The sequence below is a fragment of the Mugil cephalus genome, chromosome 1 (assembly GCF_022458985.1).
Source record: "Mugil cephalus isolate CIBA_MC_2020 chromosome 1, CIBA_Mcephalus_1.1, whole genome shotgun sequence".
NCBI classification, from domain to species: domain Eukaryota; kingdom Metazoa; phylum Chordata; class Actinopteri; order Mugiliformes; family Mugilidae; genus Mugil; species Mugil cephalus.
In genome coordinates, this window is record NC_061770.1 from 45,057,008 (window position 1) to 45,075,891 (window position 18,884).

The following is an 18,884-nucleotide window of genomic DNA, read 5'->3' on the forward strand; positions in this document are numbered from 1 at the left end:
TGACGTCACTGCCGCCCGGGGCCACGCCCCCCGAGTGGCAAAAACATGGTGAACTGAAGCGGTAAATACAGCGAGACCGGGAGAAATGGGGATTATCTGATCACGTTAAAGGCAACTGGACTCGAAAACGATCCATACGAGCAGGTATGTATTTGGAAAAGTGGAAAAGTTAGTTTAGGTCATATCAGTTATGATAAATGTTGCTTAATAAAAGATGCTAACGCTAAGAGCTATACAGAGAAGTAACATTAGCCACGCAATACTGTAGAGTGTGATTGGACGTTAAAAGCATGACGAAGAGTGATCACAAATATTCCTTTTATTGTCTTTTTGTTATTCATTGTTGGAACTGATACGCCAAATACATAAACAACAACATCGTCAAACTTATCTGACAGCCCTCCGGAACTTAAGAAATAACTTAATTGTGACTTAATCCAAAAAATACAGCATGATTTAATATTACCTGACACTAAATGACCAACACAACACCAGGCTTTTGTGCCTGGATTCCAGTCGTTCATTCGTAATGCAGTTTTCTTTGGCAAATATCTGTAAAATATATATATATATATCTGAATGCTTTTCAAATCTGGCCGTACAGTCAATCGCAGACCAGCCCTTCAGAAGCTTTATAGTTCACACGCTGTTACAGCCTATGATTCAGGCTAATGCGGCTACTCCGTGCTCAACCGTCACTTTGGTTACTCTGCGGCCGTGGTCAGTGGTTAGTGGCCGTAGCCATGGAGACGGTCGCTTGCTGTGACGTCACGTGCACACCCTATTGTTGTTCGATTTAAAACGTTAAAATAATTTTAAATATAATCATATGTTACAATTTATGTATACTAATGTATTTTATTAATAATGATAGTATTTAAGGAAATTATTTGGCCAATTATTTCATATTATCACAAACCGAATACATTTTATGCATATATTATTATTATTATTATTATTATTGATATCGATATAACTGTTGTTGTTGTTTTAGAATATGTGTATATATATATATATATATATGTGTGTGTGTGTGTGTGTGTGTCCAGATTAGCTTCAATTTTTTCATTTAACTTCTACTAGTAGTGGAGAACATCAAATCCAATTTTCTGAAGCAACAACATTAATTATAACGCTGCTGTTGTGGTAAAACGAAACTAAATGTGTTTGCAAAATGTGCAGCTGGATTCCTGCATTCCTGTGTTGAATGCGTGGCCCGGGGCCTCGGGATCAAGCTGGGACATGTAAGTACTCCCAGAAAAACATCACAAGTGCCTTCACTTTGCTGCTCTGCGCCGCTTGTGAGCACGCACGCAAACCATCATGGCTTCTGAGGACGGTCCCCTCTCGGCACAGTGACACTTCGACTATACCCCGGTCCTCAACCCGACCGGCGGTGGAGTTTTATTGGCGGGGCAGATAGATGAAGAGAAGGAAGGTGACCGCTGGCGCTGACCTCCTGAAATGGGCGTGGAGCTGCTGCTCGGAGACGGAAACGAGTGCGTAAAAAGTCAGTCAACACGGGCTGTCAGCGGCGTTTGACGGTGATGGAAAGCGGGGACGGCGAATGCGTAAAGGTGTGCGGACTAACCCCGAGGTTTCCTCCTCTTTCCAACCCCGCAGGTGAGTGTTAGTGACGAGCGCGTGCGACTGCGTGTGTTTTACCAACTGTCCTCTAACTCAAAATGTGTGAAACAAACCGCTCCAATGCGCCAAATCTAGCTGGAGCTAGACGCGTAGTTTACAGCGACTCGGATATTTAGAAGAGGTAACGTAAACATTATCACTCAGACTTGAACTGAGTGGAGTGATACTTTTTTTTTTTCCCCCCTGAAGAGAAGGTGTAAACACAGGAGAGCGCGTTCAGCACGTGCTTCCAATAAAAAAAAAAAAACACTCTTCCTCCAACACCTCAACGCAAAGTGTAACTTTCTTAAAGTACTCCAAAACAAGTACTAAATAACTCGCGAGTTCTCAAACCCCGCATCTTAGCAGCTGGCGGTGAGTCAAGGTGGAAGGTATACACACCGCAAATCGTGCAGGTATGTTTTTTTTTCTTGAAACCAGGAAGGGGGGAGAGAGAAAAAAAAAAACAATCTGGACTTTGTTCAGAGTTGGTTGGCTGAGGGATGCACTCAAGTATGCGGCTGCCGTGTATGCATGGGCGTGCATGCCGTGACTCACTGCCTCTACTGTATAACCAGAGGAGCTGCCCGCCTTGCCTGACGCTGGCGCACTGGCACACGGAGGGACGGAGGGACGGAGGAACACACCTCTCCAAGGCGCTGGGCTGCCATGCTTTCAGTTCGCGGAGGAAACAATATATTGCTCCAGCCGAGTTTTTGCACACACTTTTTTTTTTTTTTTTTTTTGCGCCTCCAGTTCCTCCTGTTGAACTGCTCGCGCTTGCCACACACGAGCACGTGCAAGCGGCTGATATCTAGAGCAGTTCTCTTTTTTTTTTTTTTTTTTGTGCCCTCCCGCTATTGATCCACACACACACACACACACACACACACACACACACACACACACACACAGAGAGAGGCGGTAGCTTTGGATCAAAACCCCTATATCCTGCTTTTAATGGTGTTTGCTGAACGCATGTGCTTTCTAGTTGAGTGAGTAGGTGCTGAGAGGCGTGGAGCAGACCACGCTGAGCTTTTTGGCGTGTGCCGGGAGCCAGTGCGGGTCCCTGCGTGCTAGTCTAATACACTTTATAGATTTTTTTTTTTTTTTTTTTTACTATTCAATACAGTCACATGTGATTTTTTTTTGGAGCACGTGTTTCTTTCTTTCTTTTTTTTTCAGTTTTGATCTCTTCATGGGTGCTAAGAATAGCAAAAAATGTCACAGCCAAGGTGTGATGTCTCTGCTTTAATTAGAGAAAAACCCTGATGGCTGTGTGCAAAGCGGAAGAGGTGCTGCGCGCCTTGCAACTGGTTTCATATGAGCGAAGTGACCAGAGGTGTTTCTGCTCGCACTGCCAGCCTCCTCTTGCACAGTGCACGCGTGCACATGCAATTGTGTTTTACTTGAAAGCAGAAGTAACTACTTGAGGACTCCTGTGCGCCTTACGTTTGCGAGCCGAGAGAGGAGAAGTGGACATGACGAGAGGGCCGATGATGTGTTTTCCTTTGGGTTTCAATTGTGCGTTTGTGCGCGTGAAAGGTTGTGGGAGAGATTGTGAGAAAGCGGTTCTGCCTCCCGGAGCGTGAAAGGGGGTCGCGAGCGCATCAAGAAAAACTGGCGAGTACGGTTCCAGGCGGCAGGTCTTCAACGTGAAGCTCGGATTTTCAAAACTCACTCTGGTGAGTGCGGCCAAACGAGAGAAACTCTTCCTTTTCTCTTTTGATTTAAAGGCTTTTGAAGAGACGCCTCTTCACATCAAAACGATGACCACAGAGGTTTCCTCACAGCTATTTCTGTTTCCTGGTATTTCATCCAGGCGTGTTGCAAATGTGTGTCTGCTTTTTTTTTGTTTGCTCAAGTTTCAAGAAAAAAAAAAATCAAATTTAGTTTTTTTTTTTAACCACCGGACGCTTTTTTGCGGCTCTGTGGTTGAAAGCTGAGACGAGCTCAACCCGGCATTGGCGAGATCTCTCTTAAAAACCAAAAAGTTCTCACGACGACACTGACGTATTTGCGGTTCTTTGTGTCCCAAAATATTTCTCGGAAGTTTTTTTTGACACCTGCCGCTTCTGTCTCAGCATAAATCTTCCTTTGATGTCAGGCTGAGGTGATTGTTTCCCCTCAGGTTCATCTAATTCTCGGCCAGAATGATTGAACGTTACCAAAAATGTTACGGTAACAACCCTCAAATGTCTTGCACCTGTGGAACTTTCCGCCAAAACTGAGGCTCCATCAGATCCTAACCAACATTTTGAATTATCACTGTGCCAAAATTGCGTACTTCACTGTTTTACTTCACTTAACCTTCTTTCTTGTTTTGTGCCTTCAGTGTAAAGCTGGATTGCTTCATTTTCTTAAAGTCTTCCTAATGTGGCAGTTGTGGGACTGAAGCACCATGTTGGAGCCTCCAGAGCCCGGCCAGGACATTGTGGAGTGGCTGTCCGCTCTCCGCCTCTCGCAGTACACCCAGTGTTTCCAGCAGAGAGGCTACCAAGCTGTGGAAGACTGCGCAGACCTCACCGATGAGCGCCTCCTGGAGCTCGAAGTGCTGCCGACGGGCCACCGCAGACGCATCCTCAGGAGCTTGGAGGCCCTGGGGCTGAAGCAGCGGAGCGGAGAGGACGACGGAGAGGACGACGCGGAGAACAGGAGCGACCGCAGGAAGCCGGCCCTGTACCCGAGACACATCTTCCTGAAGGATGTGAAGAGGGCGGCTTCTTGCCAGCACCAGTCCAAGGAGAGGACGGAGAATGATTCGGGAGGGAGTCAGACTTTGCCTCCGGGAGCAGGGCTGGGAACAGAGGCCGAGAACCCCCCGGAAAGCCGGTACGTCGTCCTGCCTAAACCGGCCCCGCGCGACCCCCGGAACATCCAGAAACCCGCGCACGGTCCGGCCTCCGCGCGCTCCAGCAGCAGCAGCAACGAGTCGCTCTCCACTTCTGAAGGCCACTCGGACTCCTCAGAAGACCCCTTGTTCTCTGGCGTCAACTCCGTTCCCAGTCTCGCTAAAGCCCCCCTCCCACCACTGACCGAAGACATTGGCGGTTTTCACGGTGATATGGTTGAAAACTCCATTTACGAGGCTCAATCTAGTATAAGGAGGGCTGCAGGCACGAAGCTCACCCGCTCCTACCGACTGAGGCACCGGCCCGTTCCCAAAATCCCCAATGAGCCTGTCGGGCCACATCAGGACAGGTACTCGATTCATATTTAGCCACTGTAGGAAATATTTCTGCTTGCTCTTGAAAATTAATACCACTCTGTTTTGTATGCTAAATATCTGGCTCTCAGCAGCAGTGAGTTAGCTCACTGTGAAAATAAATCTGGTATAATCACTCATTATATTTAATTTGACTGTATGAATTATTAATTATAATGAGGCGTAATGAATATATTTATACTCTAAACAGTGTGATCAGAATTAGCCCAGTGGAACAAAAAGTAGTGTCAATATCTCATTTAATGCTAACAACTTATTGAAACGATTTACAGTCTGTGTGTGAATGAGTGAATGGGATCTTTGTTACGACCAAAATGAGCTAAATCCACCCCCAACACCTCTAAAGCTTCCTCACTGCAACCAGAATGGACCCATGTCATTCATTCACACGCAACGACGTGCTAACTTCAGTTAATTTATGTATTTGTTTTTTGCCTCGTATAATTATAAGTGCGATGGCGTAAAATTTAAAATGCTAACACGCCTGCTGTCTCTGATCAGCGAATGTTAATTACGCATTAAAATGATCAAACGAGATATTGAAAAAGCAGACGGAATAACATCAAAGCTAAGCTAAGCGACTGCTGGCAGTAGCTTCATATTTACAAAGCAGACATACAAGACGGCGAAGAAACTTTCCCCCCAAAACTATTTAATTGTGGCTAGCTAACTAACTAGCTAACTTTTGAACGATTCTACCCAGCTTAGCTAACACTAGTAAGTGTTAGCTTTATATTTACTGTCATTGTGGCAGGCATGAACATTTCACACTTAAACATGACGTGTTGATTTTTTTTTTTTAGTCTTTTAGCTTCAATGCTAGGCTAGCTGTTCCCCCTCCGTTCTGCCGCTAAGCTAAGCATCTCCAAGTTGTAGCTAAGCTAGCTTACAGTCCTGGTAACAGCTTCATATGGTACGTACTTGAACAGTATCAGCCTTCTCATTTCAACTCTTGGCAAAACTATATATAAACTTCACCCAAAAGACTGTTGACTGTCTCTTAAAAGTAATAGTAAGTAAAATATGATTTTTAACATTTCTTTGCCTAGAGCTGAATAGCCACTGGCGTTGGCTTCATACTTACTGGAAATGAGTTACAGAAATTCCCCGAAATGTTGAACTATTCATGAAAGCAAAAAGTCAAACTTTATGAGCTGAAAAAGTGATGAGAACAGCAAAGTGAGAAGCCATTCGAGAAATTAATTTTCACGCTACTACGGCACGGGTGTGTATATAAAACAAAGCTCTTTCCCTTTGCTTTCGTGTTGACACTGATGGGAACCCCGTGGCCTCATACTTCATATTCAGTTCTGCAGTTCTCACGCATGAAAATCCAACTCTATGCTCACAGTTGCACTGTGAAACTTAACTTTCAGAGTACCACATCTCTATTGCTGAGGCCTTTACGCGGCGTTGTCGTCTGCGTTTCACGTGCTGCGCTGGTGGTTCTAATCTGCAGTTTTTTTATTTTCTTCTTTCCTCCTCCTCTTCCTCAGGAGCGCACCGCCATCGCAAACAACCGGCCCCGAACACCTAACCGGCTCCGAGGGTCCCACCGGTGCAAACGGCGTACAGAAAGGTACACACAGTCTTTCAGCCGCATCCGCTTCATCTCTTCCATGAATATTTCATTCGGCGGTAGAGTCGGCGGCGCCGTTGTTTGCGCGGATGAAAGCGGGGAGAGGAGACGAGGGCGGCGGCGGGCGCGCGGGGCGGCAGCGGCGGCGGCGGCAACGTTCGCAGGCTGTGTCGTGGGAAACGCCGGCGCCCCCCCCCCCTCCTGTTTCAGGCGCTCATCTCGCAGGAAAATGTGCCATCTCACATCTCGTCCCTCGGCTAGACCCCAGCTCGTGTTCCTGTCGCACGGCTCTCCAGAGTTTTTTCAGAAGTTGTTTAACTTTGCTAACAACGCGCGCGCTTGTAGTACAACTAGTACAAATATGTTTTTGAATTTCTCCCTAGCCGTGTTTATTGAGTCGAGTCAGCCCCACTACCTAAGGTGAATGCGTTCTCCTAGGATTGTTTGATGCTTCTCACAGACAGAAATGTGTACCAGCATGTAGTCTTTTCGGGTCCATATCTGACCACTTTGTGACACCATGCCCTCCAGCAAATCCTGTCCGTTTTTTACCCCATCTCCCCTTCAAGTTCCTCCTCTCTCCCGGCCTTCCACTTCCTGTCTCATTCTGCGTACCTTTCACTGCAAAAGTCTCTTGGTAGGCCTTGTTTTTCCAACTTTTCCTCCGCGTGGCGCAAGACGGGGACTAGAGAGAAAGGCAAGACAGCGAAGAGGGTTGGGGGGGGGCGAGCGGGAGACGGATGCAAAACAGACTGAGAGAGATGGAGGGAGAGAAGGAGCCGGGGGAGGTGGGGAGCCTGACTAGCGAGCAAAAAAGTCCCTTTCATGTTCATGTCCCCTTGATGCAAGTCGTCACAGAGTCACTGGCCGCCTCATTACTTACACCAGGGGTGTGAGGATCCCCAGCTGATGGAGAGATTAAATAGGGACCCCCCACCTACTATATGTGTTCTATATTAAACTCAGACTAGTGCTATTTATAAATATACATTATCATAATCATTTTGAATTCAGTATTAAGCTATCCCTTATCCCTTTACTAAAATATGTTGGATTCATGTTAATGTGGATTTAAAGACATTTTTAATTTGTGGGGGAAAATTACCAAGTTCCTCCTCTTTGTCTTCACAACTACCTCATTTCCTCAGGGAATCAACTGGGACCTGGAAATATTCCTCAGAGAACCGGGTTCATGTTGACAAGACGGCATCACACAGTTGCTGCAGATTTGTTGGCTGCACATTTATTATATTGATGACTGTAGAGGTGTATTTATTATAAACCAATTCTGATACTCAGTCTGAACTTGAGCAGATGTGACCATACACTACGTGCTCAAACGCACTGAGCTGCTGCCATGCGATGGCGTTGATGAGCAGTTGCACGTCTAATCGTGTGGCTGACGAATGTGTCGCTATAGTAAAGGAACATGATGTATTTGTAACCAAAAGGTTTTCGGTTTAGCCTAGCGTCCTGTGACGTTGGCGCATTCCTCCTTTTGAAACCAAACCGATTACGGGGAAATCTCTTAAAATTCTTGGTTAACAGTATTTTTACACGCGCCAACACGGTGGCAGCGTGGACCAACCACCAAGGTGTATTTTTTGCTCCACTCAAATGACCTTGTGGTCACCACGTGGGAAGTTTTGGACTCTAACACCCTGACATTTCATTAAATAGAAGTCACACGAACACCTCTGCTGCGTCACCGTTAGAAACCACCGTTTTAGTGAGCTGGCGACCGAGTAACTGATGTCGGGGATGCAAAAGCATTAAAGAACTGTCAGGCTGTGGGCAACGTCGGCGTTTCACTCGAACGTATTTTAAAATCAAAACTTCCCACCATGAATTTCAAGGGTGTGAAAACCACAACACAGCAGTGTGGGGATTAATAATAAATATGACATCATTTTAAGGAAGCATACAGCCGTGTATGCTGCATGCATAAGCTACTGGCGATAAGAAGAGAACACAGCTTATGATGTTGAATTTCTCACGCTGCACGCTAATGTTAGCCAAGTAGCACTAAAAGCCAAACTACAGCTGAGGTCGTTGAGCGTCGTGTTTTACATGCGACAGCTGAGTTTTTCCATTGCAAATTGCGTGACGTTGGACTGAACACAGTGATAATTATAATGGTAAAACGTGAGACCAGCAGCATCATTACCCTTTTTCGTCTTTATATAGGTGAAAACGGCTTCACCTGTGCTTGTATTTTCCTTGCACACTGCTCGCCGCTAAGTTCAGGGAGCCACACAGTGAAATAATAAATAGTTCGGCGTGGGGCTAATTTGAATTCAGCCCGTGGCGCTATTTCCGTCCTCCGCGCTCTAGCGGCGCGCTGCCACGAGCGAGTGATAATAACAAAGTGACCTGCAACTCCCGGACTTAAAAGACTCCGCTCACAACAAAATCAATCTCCTTCGCTAACTCCTCGCTGATGGCTGCATCTAGGTCGCTTCCCGGACCGCGACTCGCCGGAGTCTGGTCAGGAGCAGATAAAAGAATGCGAGCGCGGTTGTCGACCGGGAGAAACAAAAGGCGGAGGCCCGGAGACGGAGCCGGCCGGGGGAAGAATAGAGGGGATCAGACAGGAATTGAGTGCGGCGGCTCCTGGCGGCCCCCTCGGAGGGACCCCGCGAGCGGCCTGAAGGTCGGCTGATGGATGATGATTGATGGTCGCCGTCCGCCCACCGAGCCCGTCCGTGGAGGCGGCCGCTGCGTTGGAGCGGCGGGCTCTGCCATCAGGCGAACTGACCCCTTCGTAAAGCTCACCGAGCCCAGCACACGCTCTTTGTCCACTTTTATAATGTGACAGCGTCGTTTGGAAGTGGGTGTCTGTGAAGCTTTAAGCGTTAAGGTTCGTACGAAAGCGAGCGCCAGAGTCCGCTCATTCATCGTCCGTCTTTTCGTGTTCGTCTCAAGGCGTCCTCACGTGTCTGAGGGTGTTTCGATCTTTGCGCGCCGCCGTCTGCGGCCGTATCTGATCCTTCACCAGTGTCTTGTGTGTGTGTGTGTGTGTGTCTAAGCCCTGTGGCGGCGTGTTCTGGCCCTCGCAATCCTCAGGAGGAGGGGGCGGTGTCATTTTTCACAGTGACAGGCAGTGGCCCACGCAGGGTGGCCCCAGGTCTCCAGACTAATAGCGTCTGGCCGGAGTCTCTCTGCTCTTCCTCATCTTTGCTTCTACCAACCGGCAAGCGAGGTCCCCGAAGGAGGCGCGACAGAGAGATGTTCTCGGCGCGGGGGGAAAGGGGGGTGGCACTGCCAGTTTTTAAACCACATTTAAATGGATCACATCAGATTTGTTTCGTGTAGCGTCGCAGCTTTCACTGCGCGAGTTTCACAAAACCACCGTCGTGCTTGTCTCTGTGTCCTTTTTCAGCTCCACTTCAAAGAACCCTGACGCCCATTGCTCCCTACGGAGAGACGTTCCTGTACAACAGCCCCGAAAGTGCTCCGGTAAGACAGCGCACATTCCACCGGTGGACAGTGAGTAGCAGCTCACCAAAGAGGAACAGGCATTTCTCAGATCTTCAACACTATCTTTGCTGTTTCAGCCGCAGCCTACACACTCAACTTCCCTCTCGCTGTTCACGTTGTCGCCATGGACACATAGCAGAATGGAAAATGTGCTCGTTTCAGTTTGCCCCCGGAGGTTAATGGAAATGTCACCTCGCCGCCAAAGTTAGCGTAGTTTAGTGCGCCGGCGTGATAACGGTGTGAGGGATGGGCGCGTTCCCCCCCGTCTGATGCTAATCTCCCGTGCTCCGCAGGACCCGGGCGCCAAGGAGGGGCTGCAGAAGGGGTTCAAGGACAGGATAAAGAAGCACAGGTATGGTATGCTGCCGCGGCGGCGCCCTGCCCCGTGTCGAGAGGCTGAAATCGGGACGTTCAGAAAGAGAAGGACTGACCGCTGCTTTGGTTTTCATGATTACTGGTTCTCAGTGTGGCCTATCTGTTGACAGTTTGTAAGGCCGTGGAGCGGCGTGTGAAAATAAGTTGTCTGGCCATTGAAAGGCACAAAAAAAAAGAAAGACATCATTTAGATGTGAAGATTAATAATCTTGTATGCTAATTCAGAAGCAAGGACCAAGAGTTTTTAACTTAGCTTAGCTTAGCTTGGCATAAATACTGAACTGCACTCTCTACAAAGTTTTACATGCATTTACAGAAATATAACATAATATTTACTTTCTGAACAGACTATTGCTAATTGTAGTGCATTTTACATCTTTATAGTGTGTGAAGCCTCGTTACCCTATTGACTGTGGAATTAGGACAGGCTGTCTCCTGTCCTTCCTCCACTGCTAATGTTAAGCTAAATTAACCAGCTCCTACATGCAGATGTTACCAATAGTTCCTCTGGCCTCATAGCAAGAAATGTCAAAAGTCCACAACAGTTCTGTGCTATTTAGAGGTAATTGTAGGGGTCAGTAAATCCAACCGTAGGGTGCACAATCACAGTATTGACATATATATCCTGACATTTATTTGCAACTAGTGTCACCTAACCCATGATGTCGATCTGTTCACGCGCAGAAAAAGAACGCCTCAAAAGAAAGATTCCAAGGAATCCATGAGCCCACCAGCTCCGTCCATCCAAGACCCGTGCGCAGACGAGTACTCGACGGTGGACGAGTGCGTCGGCGCTTTGCCGCAGGCCCCTTCGGACCAAGGTTACGCCGCGACCCTCGACGCCGGAGCCGGCCCTGCGGCTCCCGGCCCCAAAGACGAGTCATTGATCATGGTGGAATGCGACCTCTACTTGGAGTCCAGGGAGGCTCTGAGGGGCGCCGCTAAGGATGCGCAGCCTGACATTTCTCCCTACGCGTGTTTCTACGGAGCCCCCAAACGCCAGGTGCTCAAAGTGGGATGGCTGGACAAGCTGTCCCCTCAAGGGTACGTTGTCTCGCGTCTGGTTGCAGCTTTGCGTTGCATGGAGAGTACAATAAAGATTTTATTTCCTGTTAAGAAGGGGGTGCGTACGCAGCCCTCCACCGCTAACAAAACTGCACCTCAAATGGTCAGGAAGCCACAGCTTCCTGTTTTTATTTTTTCTTGCAGGCCTGTTTACTTTTGTACTTCCTTCTGTGTCTTCTCTCCTTTGACGGTCGTTTAAAAACTGATAGACGTTATTAGACGCAGAATCCCAAAGCAGATCCCTCCGTACTGCGTGGCAGTATTAGGAGAAAAGCAAAGAGACATTAGAGATAACCTTGTAGCATTGAGATGTACAACGTGCGCTTTCATTTAGCTCGGCTTCCCTGGCAAAACTACGTTTTCTGAAGGGAGTCTCTCGGCGCCGCATGTTTTCACCGTTGCTCGAAGCCAGAGCCATCAATCATTTACTTCCTTTTCATACTCTCCTTCACCGCTGGTTCTGCAGAAGTTTGGCAAACTGCCCCGGGGGCTGCTGAATATTCACGCCGAACGCGGCCATTTGTTTTGATTATGCTAATTGACAGCTGTTGATACGACTCTTGACGTTAATGAATCAGCGGCGGGCTCGGCGAAACGGGAACCTGCGCCGAGCAGATCACTGACTTGCCGTCTTTCCCTTTCTTTCCAGAAAATGCGTTTTTCAAAGGAGGTGGGTGAGATTCGACGGCGAGAGCCTGGCCTACTACAACAGCGACAAGGTAGGCGCCCACATTTTACACCCTAATTGCCGCCGAAGCCTGAAAACGTCTCGCGCCGTCCGACGTCCCTCCCCTCGTCCAGTTTCCCGTCGGCCACGCCCGCTCCCCGCGCGCTCCCCGCGCGCTAGCAAAGTCTGTTTCATTCTTCCGTCAGAGAGATCTGCACCACGAGAAGCAGAGCCAAGTTCCTAAGTGTTCCCTTCTTTTTCTCCTCCTCCTCATTGTCATCATCATTAGCTCGGCGGAGTAAAGAATGGGGGCAAGGACGGAGCGACATTATGCCATGCGTGACGGGCCAGCGCTCCCCGCGCCCGCCCAGCCGTACAGTAAAGTACATCGACGCTGGCACCCGACCAGCCCTCTTGGAAAGAAAGATGGGGAGGGAAAGGGGGGAGGGACGCTTGTTTCTTTTTGCCTTCCTCAGCAGTCCCCCCCCCCTCACGCCGCACACCTCCCCGATCCCCTCTTCGCTCTCCTTCTGTCAGACAGTCGAGTTTGAAATTTTTTCTCTTGGCGCTGCCTGCCTCATCAAACGAAAGTGCAGAGGATTGTTGCAGCTTAAGCTTCACCTCGACACCCCAACGCCCCCAATACCCCAAGACAACAGTCGTGCAAGCCAAAGAACAATGATGGGAATGTAAAAAAACGGCATTCATGTCTTTGCTGCAGATCTGGTTAAAAACATTACAGCCAAGAGTGTGATCTCTGGAGTAGTGGTTAGCACCGATGCTAAGGCCGCTACCTTGCTGGGGCCTTTCTGTGCTTCCGGCTTCCCCCCGCAGCTGGAAGACATGCTTGTTAGGTTAATTGGTCATTTTTAAATCGTCCGTATGTGATTTTACGTGCGATGGTCGTCTTTCTTGACCCAAGTCACGTACTTGATTCAAGTATGAATGAAGTACAGTTCCAGTCTAACACTGCATACCAGTTCCAATCGTAGGAATGACACTTTCGGCACATCCGGCTAATAGACCGTAGAGTGTGAAACTGCGTGTGACTTCTGCAAACGTTTTAAAAAACGTGACGGGGAAAGAGAGAGAAACTCGGCGCTTGTCACGTAGCGCCAAGCGAGAGGCCGTTCCAAATCTATTCGGCAAATCTGGTGGCCGAGATAAAACCCGCTTTCTTAACCAGCGATTCTTGTGGACACGTTTCAGTTTTTTCAAACGACGTATCTTTCAAATCAGTCTGAGATTAACCGGCGTTATCATGCGGGGAACAAAAATAAAACCCAGACCAGAACACACAGCGAAAAGTCTCAACCGACACGGCTTCAACGCGCTCTGGCGTACATCCTGTTTTTCCTTGCGAGTCTTAAAACTGACACAGTGTGCTTTACCTTTTATTTTCTCGCTAACGACCGTCGGAGTCGCGCCTTCGGAACAGATTCGGTGTGTTTGTGTGACCTCGTACCTCCCTCCTAGGGCCGGCTTGTTTTTTCGCTGCAGCAGCATTGCACAACATCACAATCAATGATGTGGGACCTGTCTGATGCCTGCTCGTTAATCACTTACTAATTATAGCCCTCCGTGCTCTTTTACTCCCTTTGCCTCCTCCCCCCCTCACTCCCCCTCATCACACACACACACACACACACACACACACACACACACACACACACACACACACACACACACAACCTAGGTTTTGCAGTGCATTTGTTGCTTTATTTATCAGGACGCGCACCGTCGAGTGCAGGGCGGGAAATCGGCGGGGAGGCCGTCGAGTCAGCACTTTACACTCTGTGTCACTGTCAGCACAGGCACGAGTCTTTGGGAAGATGAAAGTTAGCTTTTATGTGTGTGTGTGTGTGTGTGTGTGTGCAGGAGGGAGTGTGGATTGTTTTTTTTTTTTCCTTTACACTTTTTAAAGTCCTGCCAATGTGACTCTCCCCTCTGAGACAGCAGAGGGCTTCGGGATGTTGTGGCGAGGGGAAGGTTGAGTATAGTCCCTGTCATCCCTGTTTTATGAGGCCACCATGAGGCCCACCGTGAGCCCCCCCCCCCCCCCTCACCCCCCACCACCTCCACAGGGTGAGATTGGGGCTAGAGGAAGCGTACAAGGCATTTCGATTGTTCGCTCACAGAGCAGAGACACCGCTGCACTCCTCGCGCTGCATACCCATTTAGCATCTCGCTGACAAGGGAGGGTCAGAATCGACACAACCCATCTCCGAGGAGTTGTTCTGATTATAAGATTATTCCAGTTGGAGAGATCTGAGGCTGGAGCAAATTACCGCAACATCCAACGAAAACAAGCTATCACTCACCGTGAGTGAATGTGCTGCATCTTTCCCTCAACACACCTCCATTTATCTTGTTGAACTTTTATGAAGTGCTCCAAGCGCGAGCCAAAGTAGCTATCTGGAGTGTGGCCTCGGCCTGCTCGGAAGTTTGTTCCTAGGTGGTGGTGTTTTGTTTCCTATATGATGCTAACTAACACAACATATCAATAGCATAAAATCTAACATAAAGTCAAACTGAACTTAGACTCTAGCTTTTAATCTGTGCTTTTCTTATTTCTTAATTTGCATCTGATTTCGACATAACTAGGCTACGCTAGCATATAAAGCCATGCTAGTTGCTTGTCATGCCGTGCTATACACAGCATGACAATATTATCCAATATTAGCATGCAAACATGGCCACTGTGGGAGCTGCCGACATCAAATGCGGTCATGTTTATCACGTCATAATGAATCCACATAAATAGACTTCCTCATTTTGTATTCATGACCTCACTACTGGAATTAGACAGTTGCGATATTGTATACTTTCAGAAATGGTGGAGGATTTTCTCCATGTGCTGCTAATATATACTCCAGTTGCCTGATAATACAATATTTAACAAATTTTTCCCCAAAATATTAGCAATCACAAAAAATCGATAATTTTTAAATTTGAATTTCTCTTGAGGCCACATCGATCACTGTTGAGTCGATGTTATATACAGTCTTTCTTCACAGTTTGACCCATAGACAGTACCCAAAGCCAAAGCAAGTAGAGCTCCCCCTGGTGATTGGCTATAGTACAGTTCATTAAGCTCCACCTCCTCCGGGTCAGTAGATGGGACTTGGACCGAACTAAAATACACATCCAATCAAAATTTTGCAGTGATGGGTTCTGTCATTCCAGGTACTGATACATGTTCAAGAGTCAAGTTTCTTTCTAGCAGTTATTTGACGGTATAGAAACAGGGTGTGATGGCGACTACCAGTTGTTACGCTAACTGCTCCGTAAAGCTGTCCTGTGGCGCCGTGAGCGTTGTCAAAATAAATCAATAGATAAATAAAACAAGCACAGTGTATGATCCAACATTTCAAGAGTGGGTGGGTCATCGATATCGCAACTCAGCGTGGCTCCACTCTCGGACCGTACTGAACACACTGGATCCAAACGGCACCCGCTTGACCAATGCAAGGAAGTGGCGACACGTTGTCCGTTGTCCATATTTATACACACCATGATATGACGTAACAAGGTCAAGCATTGAGCAAATTTATTATAGATTTGTACAGTTACTACAATTCACCCTAAGGTCAGCCCTAAAAGCTTCTTCATACGTTGCAAACGTAAAGTTACTATGTGGGCTTGACCCTAGCAGGAAAGTTTCCAACGAGCCTACAACATTGACCGACAAACTAATCTTGTTTTTTCCCCCAAACATTCAATGAAAACTGTCACAAGTGCAGAATGAGTTTGGACTCGAGGCTTTTTCTGCGTTCTGCGCTAAACTTGGACTCCAGGCATGAGCCGCGTTTTTTTTTTTTTTTTTTTTTTTCAATTTACCTGCGTTGTTCTGTCTGCTACACACAAAAACAAAAATGCCTCTACACTGAAACATTCCCATGCTCGTCTTTTCACTCTCGCTCTCTCTCTCTTTCTCTCAAACTTTCAGCACCCAAGAAAACTCTTTTGTAGTTCGAAATCCTCCGGGATCTGTCAGCGCCAGACAGAACTAATCGCACTTAATCGCAGTCGCAGCTTGAAGGTCTCTGACCGCGGTGATGTCATCGCGCGGGTAGCAGAGGTGGCGTGGGAGAGTAGCGAGATCCTCAGTCTCACTTCTCCCCCTCTGCAGCACCGTATCCAATCTGTCTGATCAATCACGCCTTTCGCCCGATTTCGTCAACACTGGGATTGACTTGGGAGAACGCTTTGGGCCCGAGATGTAGTCTTCGGGGCCCCGATGCGGTGTCGTGTACATTGTGTGTGTCTCTGCGTGCGTGTGTGTGTGTGTGTGTTTGTGAAAACAGTCCAAAGCCTGGCTTCGGGGTAGCGAGGGATGGAAGTGAGGAGGATGGCTGGTGGGGATGAAGAGATGAGAGGGTGGAGGAGGTGGAGGATGAGGCTGGCTAGGAGGCCAAAGGGGAGATGAGGTTTTAGGACAGGGGATCAGTCTTTCAGTGTGTCAGTCTGTCAGATTGTGTGTGTGTGTGTGTGTGTGTCTGAAGCTGAAAAGCTCTCCTGCCAAGCCTGAAAGCTCCTCTACTTACTATCTCTAGTATCTTCCCAACGTGACTGTACCGATGCTTACTGTAACACCTCAAGGCTTCTTTCTTTTAACATGATCTTTTATTTATTAGGCGCTTGATAGAATAACCGTAAAATGTTGGCGATTATTTTTTAAATCTGCTCGCTTGTTGTGGTTATTATTTTACAGTTTCTCAGCTCTATGGTTTGGTTTTGTGATCTGGGGTGACACAAAAATGGTTTTGATTCGCTTTCACATCTCTGGACACTTTTGTTTTCTGGGCCAGCAGGAAGCAGCTCTACCGTTCATATCCTACCACCGTACCACCAAACGACAGACAACCTCGTTAAGATCAGCCTGAATCGTATGATGAGACGAGTGTACACGAGCGTAAATGTCCCAAAACATCAGAGTGTAACTTATTTAACATGTGTAAATGGTTTCTGCTGAGTATGGAGCGTGAACTTTTCTGGAAATCTAAGAAAAGGAGGTGATATTTAAAAAAACAAAAAACTGTTAAAGATGATGACCGGGGAGTTTCGGTTCGAATAATCATTTCGAAGATGCATCTTGCTGGTGCTGTTTCAGTTCCTTCCTGAAACACATTAACTGACACCTTAAAGATGTGTTGCGCCGACCAAACTGCCTCAGTCAGTAGGTTGTTATTGCTTCATTCCTATGTGTTCGTCTTCTCTTTTAAACGTAAAATGTGAAAAACACAGTCTCCCTCGGTTCTTAAGGTACGAACTCAACTGGGAAAAACGGCTTTTAGGGATTTCTGCTCCTGCTGCATGGAGCAACCTGCAGTCTGATGTCAAACTTCAACACTAAGTGTCCCTGAATGAGTTTAAGAAGATGGTTTAATCATTCGAGTTCAGGTCGTCTGTGCGCAAATGTTTTAATTGAGCTTTTCTTTGTTATGACTGTTATGATTGTGTGTTGTTTTCTGTTGAAACTGTGCTGCTGCTGTTCTCTGCCTGCTCTCAACAAGACTAACTTGGTTAAATAAAGACTAACTAAAATAAAAATAAAATACAAACATTATCAGATCACGTAATTACGTTATCTTTAAGTTGTGAGATGTAGTAGTAATTGTAAATAGCTCGTTTTAGCTTAATACTAGCCTATGTAACTTTAGCCTATGCTAATGCAACTAGCTAACATGTGCTAGGTAAGCAAGTACCAACTAATAGGCCACATATTCAGTGACAACAGAGCTTCCAGAAAGCATTTAAAAAAGCAACTGGACTGGTTGAGTTTAGAGAAGACGTTTCAGAACTCATTCGAGTAGCTTCTTCAGTTCTTCTTCAGGGACTGGTGGGAAGTTTGTGGTTTTTGGATATACCATGGCCTGGATGGCTGAGAACCTTCAGACAACAGAGCTTGAATAAGTAGCGCTTAAACTAAAATTCATCTGGTTGGACAAAAACAAAACTCCAGATCAACGCTACCAAAGGAATGCTGCTTACTAGCATAAGATGATAACAAATAAGTTGATTTTCTTTGTTTACAGCCTGTTTTTGTTCCAAAAAAATTAACGACTTCAGCTTCAAGCACAAACCTAAGACTTTGAGTTGAGAAGACCCTACCTGATCCTAGCTAATGCTACTAGCTAACACGTGCTAGCTAAGCAAGTACCAACTAAAAGGCCACGTATTTAGGTGACAACACAGCTTCGAGAAAGCATTTAAAAAAGCAACTGGACTGGTTGAGTTTAGAGAAGACGTTTCAGCACTCATCCGGGTAGGTTCTTCAGTTCTTCTTCAGGGACTTGTGGGAAGTTTGTGGTTTTTGGATATACCATGACCTGGTTGACTATGAACCATCAGACAACAGAGCTTGAATAAAAGTAGCACTTAAACTAAAATTCATCCTGTTGGACAAAAATAAAACCCCAGATCAACGCTACCAAAGGAATGCTACTTATAAGCATAAGATGATAACAAATAAGTTCGTTTTCTTTGTTTTGGTCCCAAAAAATGACCAACTTTAGCTTTAAGCACAAACCTAACACTTACTTTACTCTCTAAAGGACCCGACCTGATCCTCCTGGAGGCCAGTCCTTCACGATCACATGCCTCCAGTTGTCATTAACTGGTTACAAATGATGTGCTAATTATGTAAAGTATGACCAGCTCCTCCTGGAATCATTACTTTTAAAGCTACATCTCACTCATGGAGGAAATATGGTCAGCCACAAGCGTTCTCTCCAAGGTGCAGTTTCCTGCTGTAGCCAGTTGGTGTCCTCATACCTCTACTGAAAAACCCTGACGCTTTTGAGACTCGGAGCCTTAACTCCATTCTGGTGGTAAAACTCCTTGCACCCTTTATTTATTTATTT

General features: G+C 46.9%; 1 protein-coding gene across 4 annotated transcripts in view; it reads left to right on the top strand.

The window, feature by feature from the left end:
* The first annotated feature begins 16 nt into the window (after positions 1-16).
* Positions 17-18,884, top strand: part of arap2 (ArfGAP with RhoGAP domain, ankyrin repeat and PH domain 2) — a 130,612-nt gene continuing 111,744 nt past the window's right edge. Inside the window, exons 1-9 of one of the 4 annotated variants that reach the window (XM_047606613.1) lie at positions 17-144; positions 1,183-1,244; positions 1,357-1,623; positions 3,962-4,827; positions 6,349-6,431; positions 9,814-9,890; positions 10,205-10,263; positions 10,971-11,330; positions 12,001-12,070. In XM_047606613.1, the coding sequence (XP_047462569.1) occupies positions 4,028-4,827; positions 6,349-6,431; positions 9,814-9,890; positions 10,205-10,263; positions 10,971-11,330; positions 12,001-12,070 (1,449 nt within the window). In that variant the 5' untranslated portion in view covers positions 17-144; positions 1,183-1,244; positions 1,357-1,623; positions 3,962-4,027. Of the gene's footprint in view, positions 145-1,182; positions 1,624-2,780; positions 3,312-3,961; positions 4,828-6,348; positions 6,432-9,813; positions 9,891-10,204; positions 10,264-10,970; positions 11,331-12,000; positions 12,071-18,884 lie in introns of those variants that run through there. The other 3 variants (XM_047606624.1, XM_047606641.1, XM_047606632.1) reach the window with 3 other exon arrangements.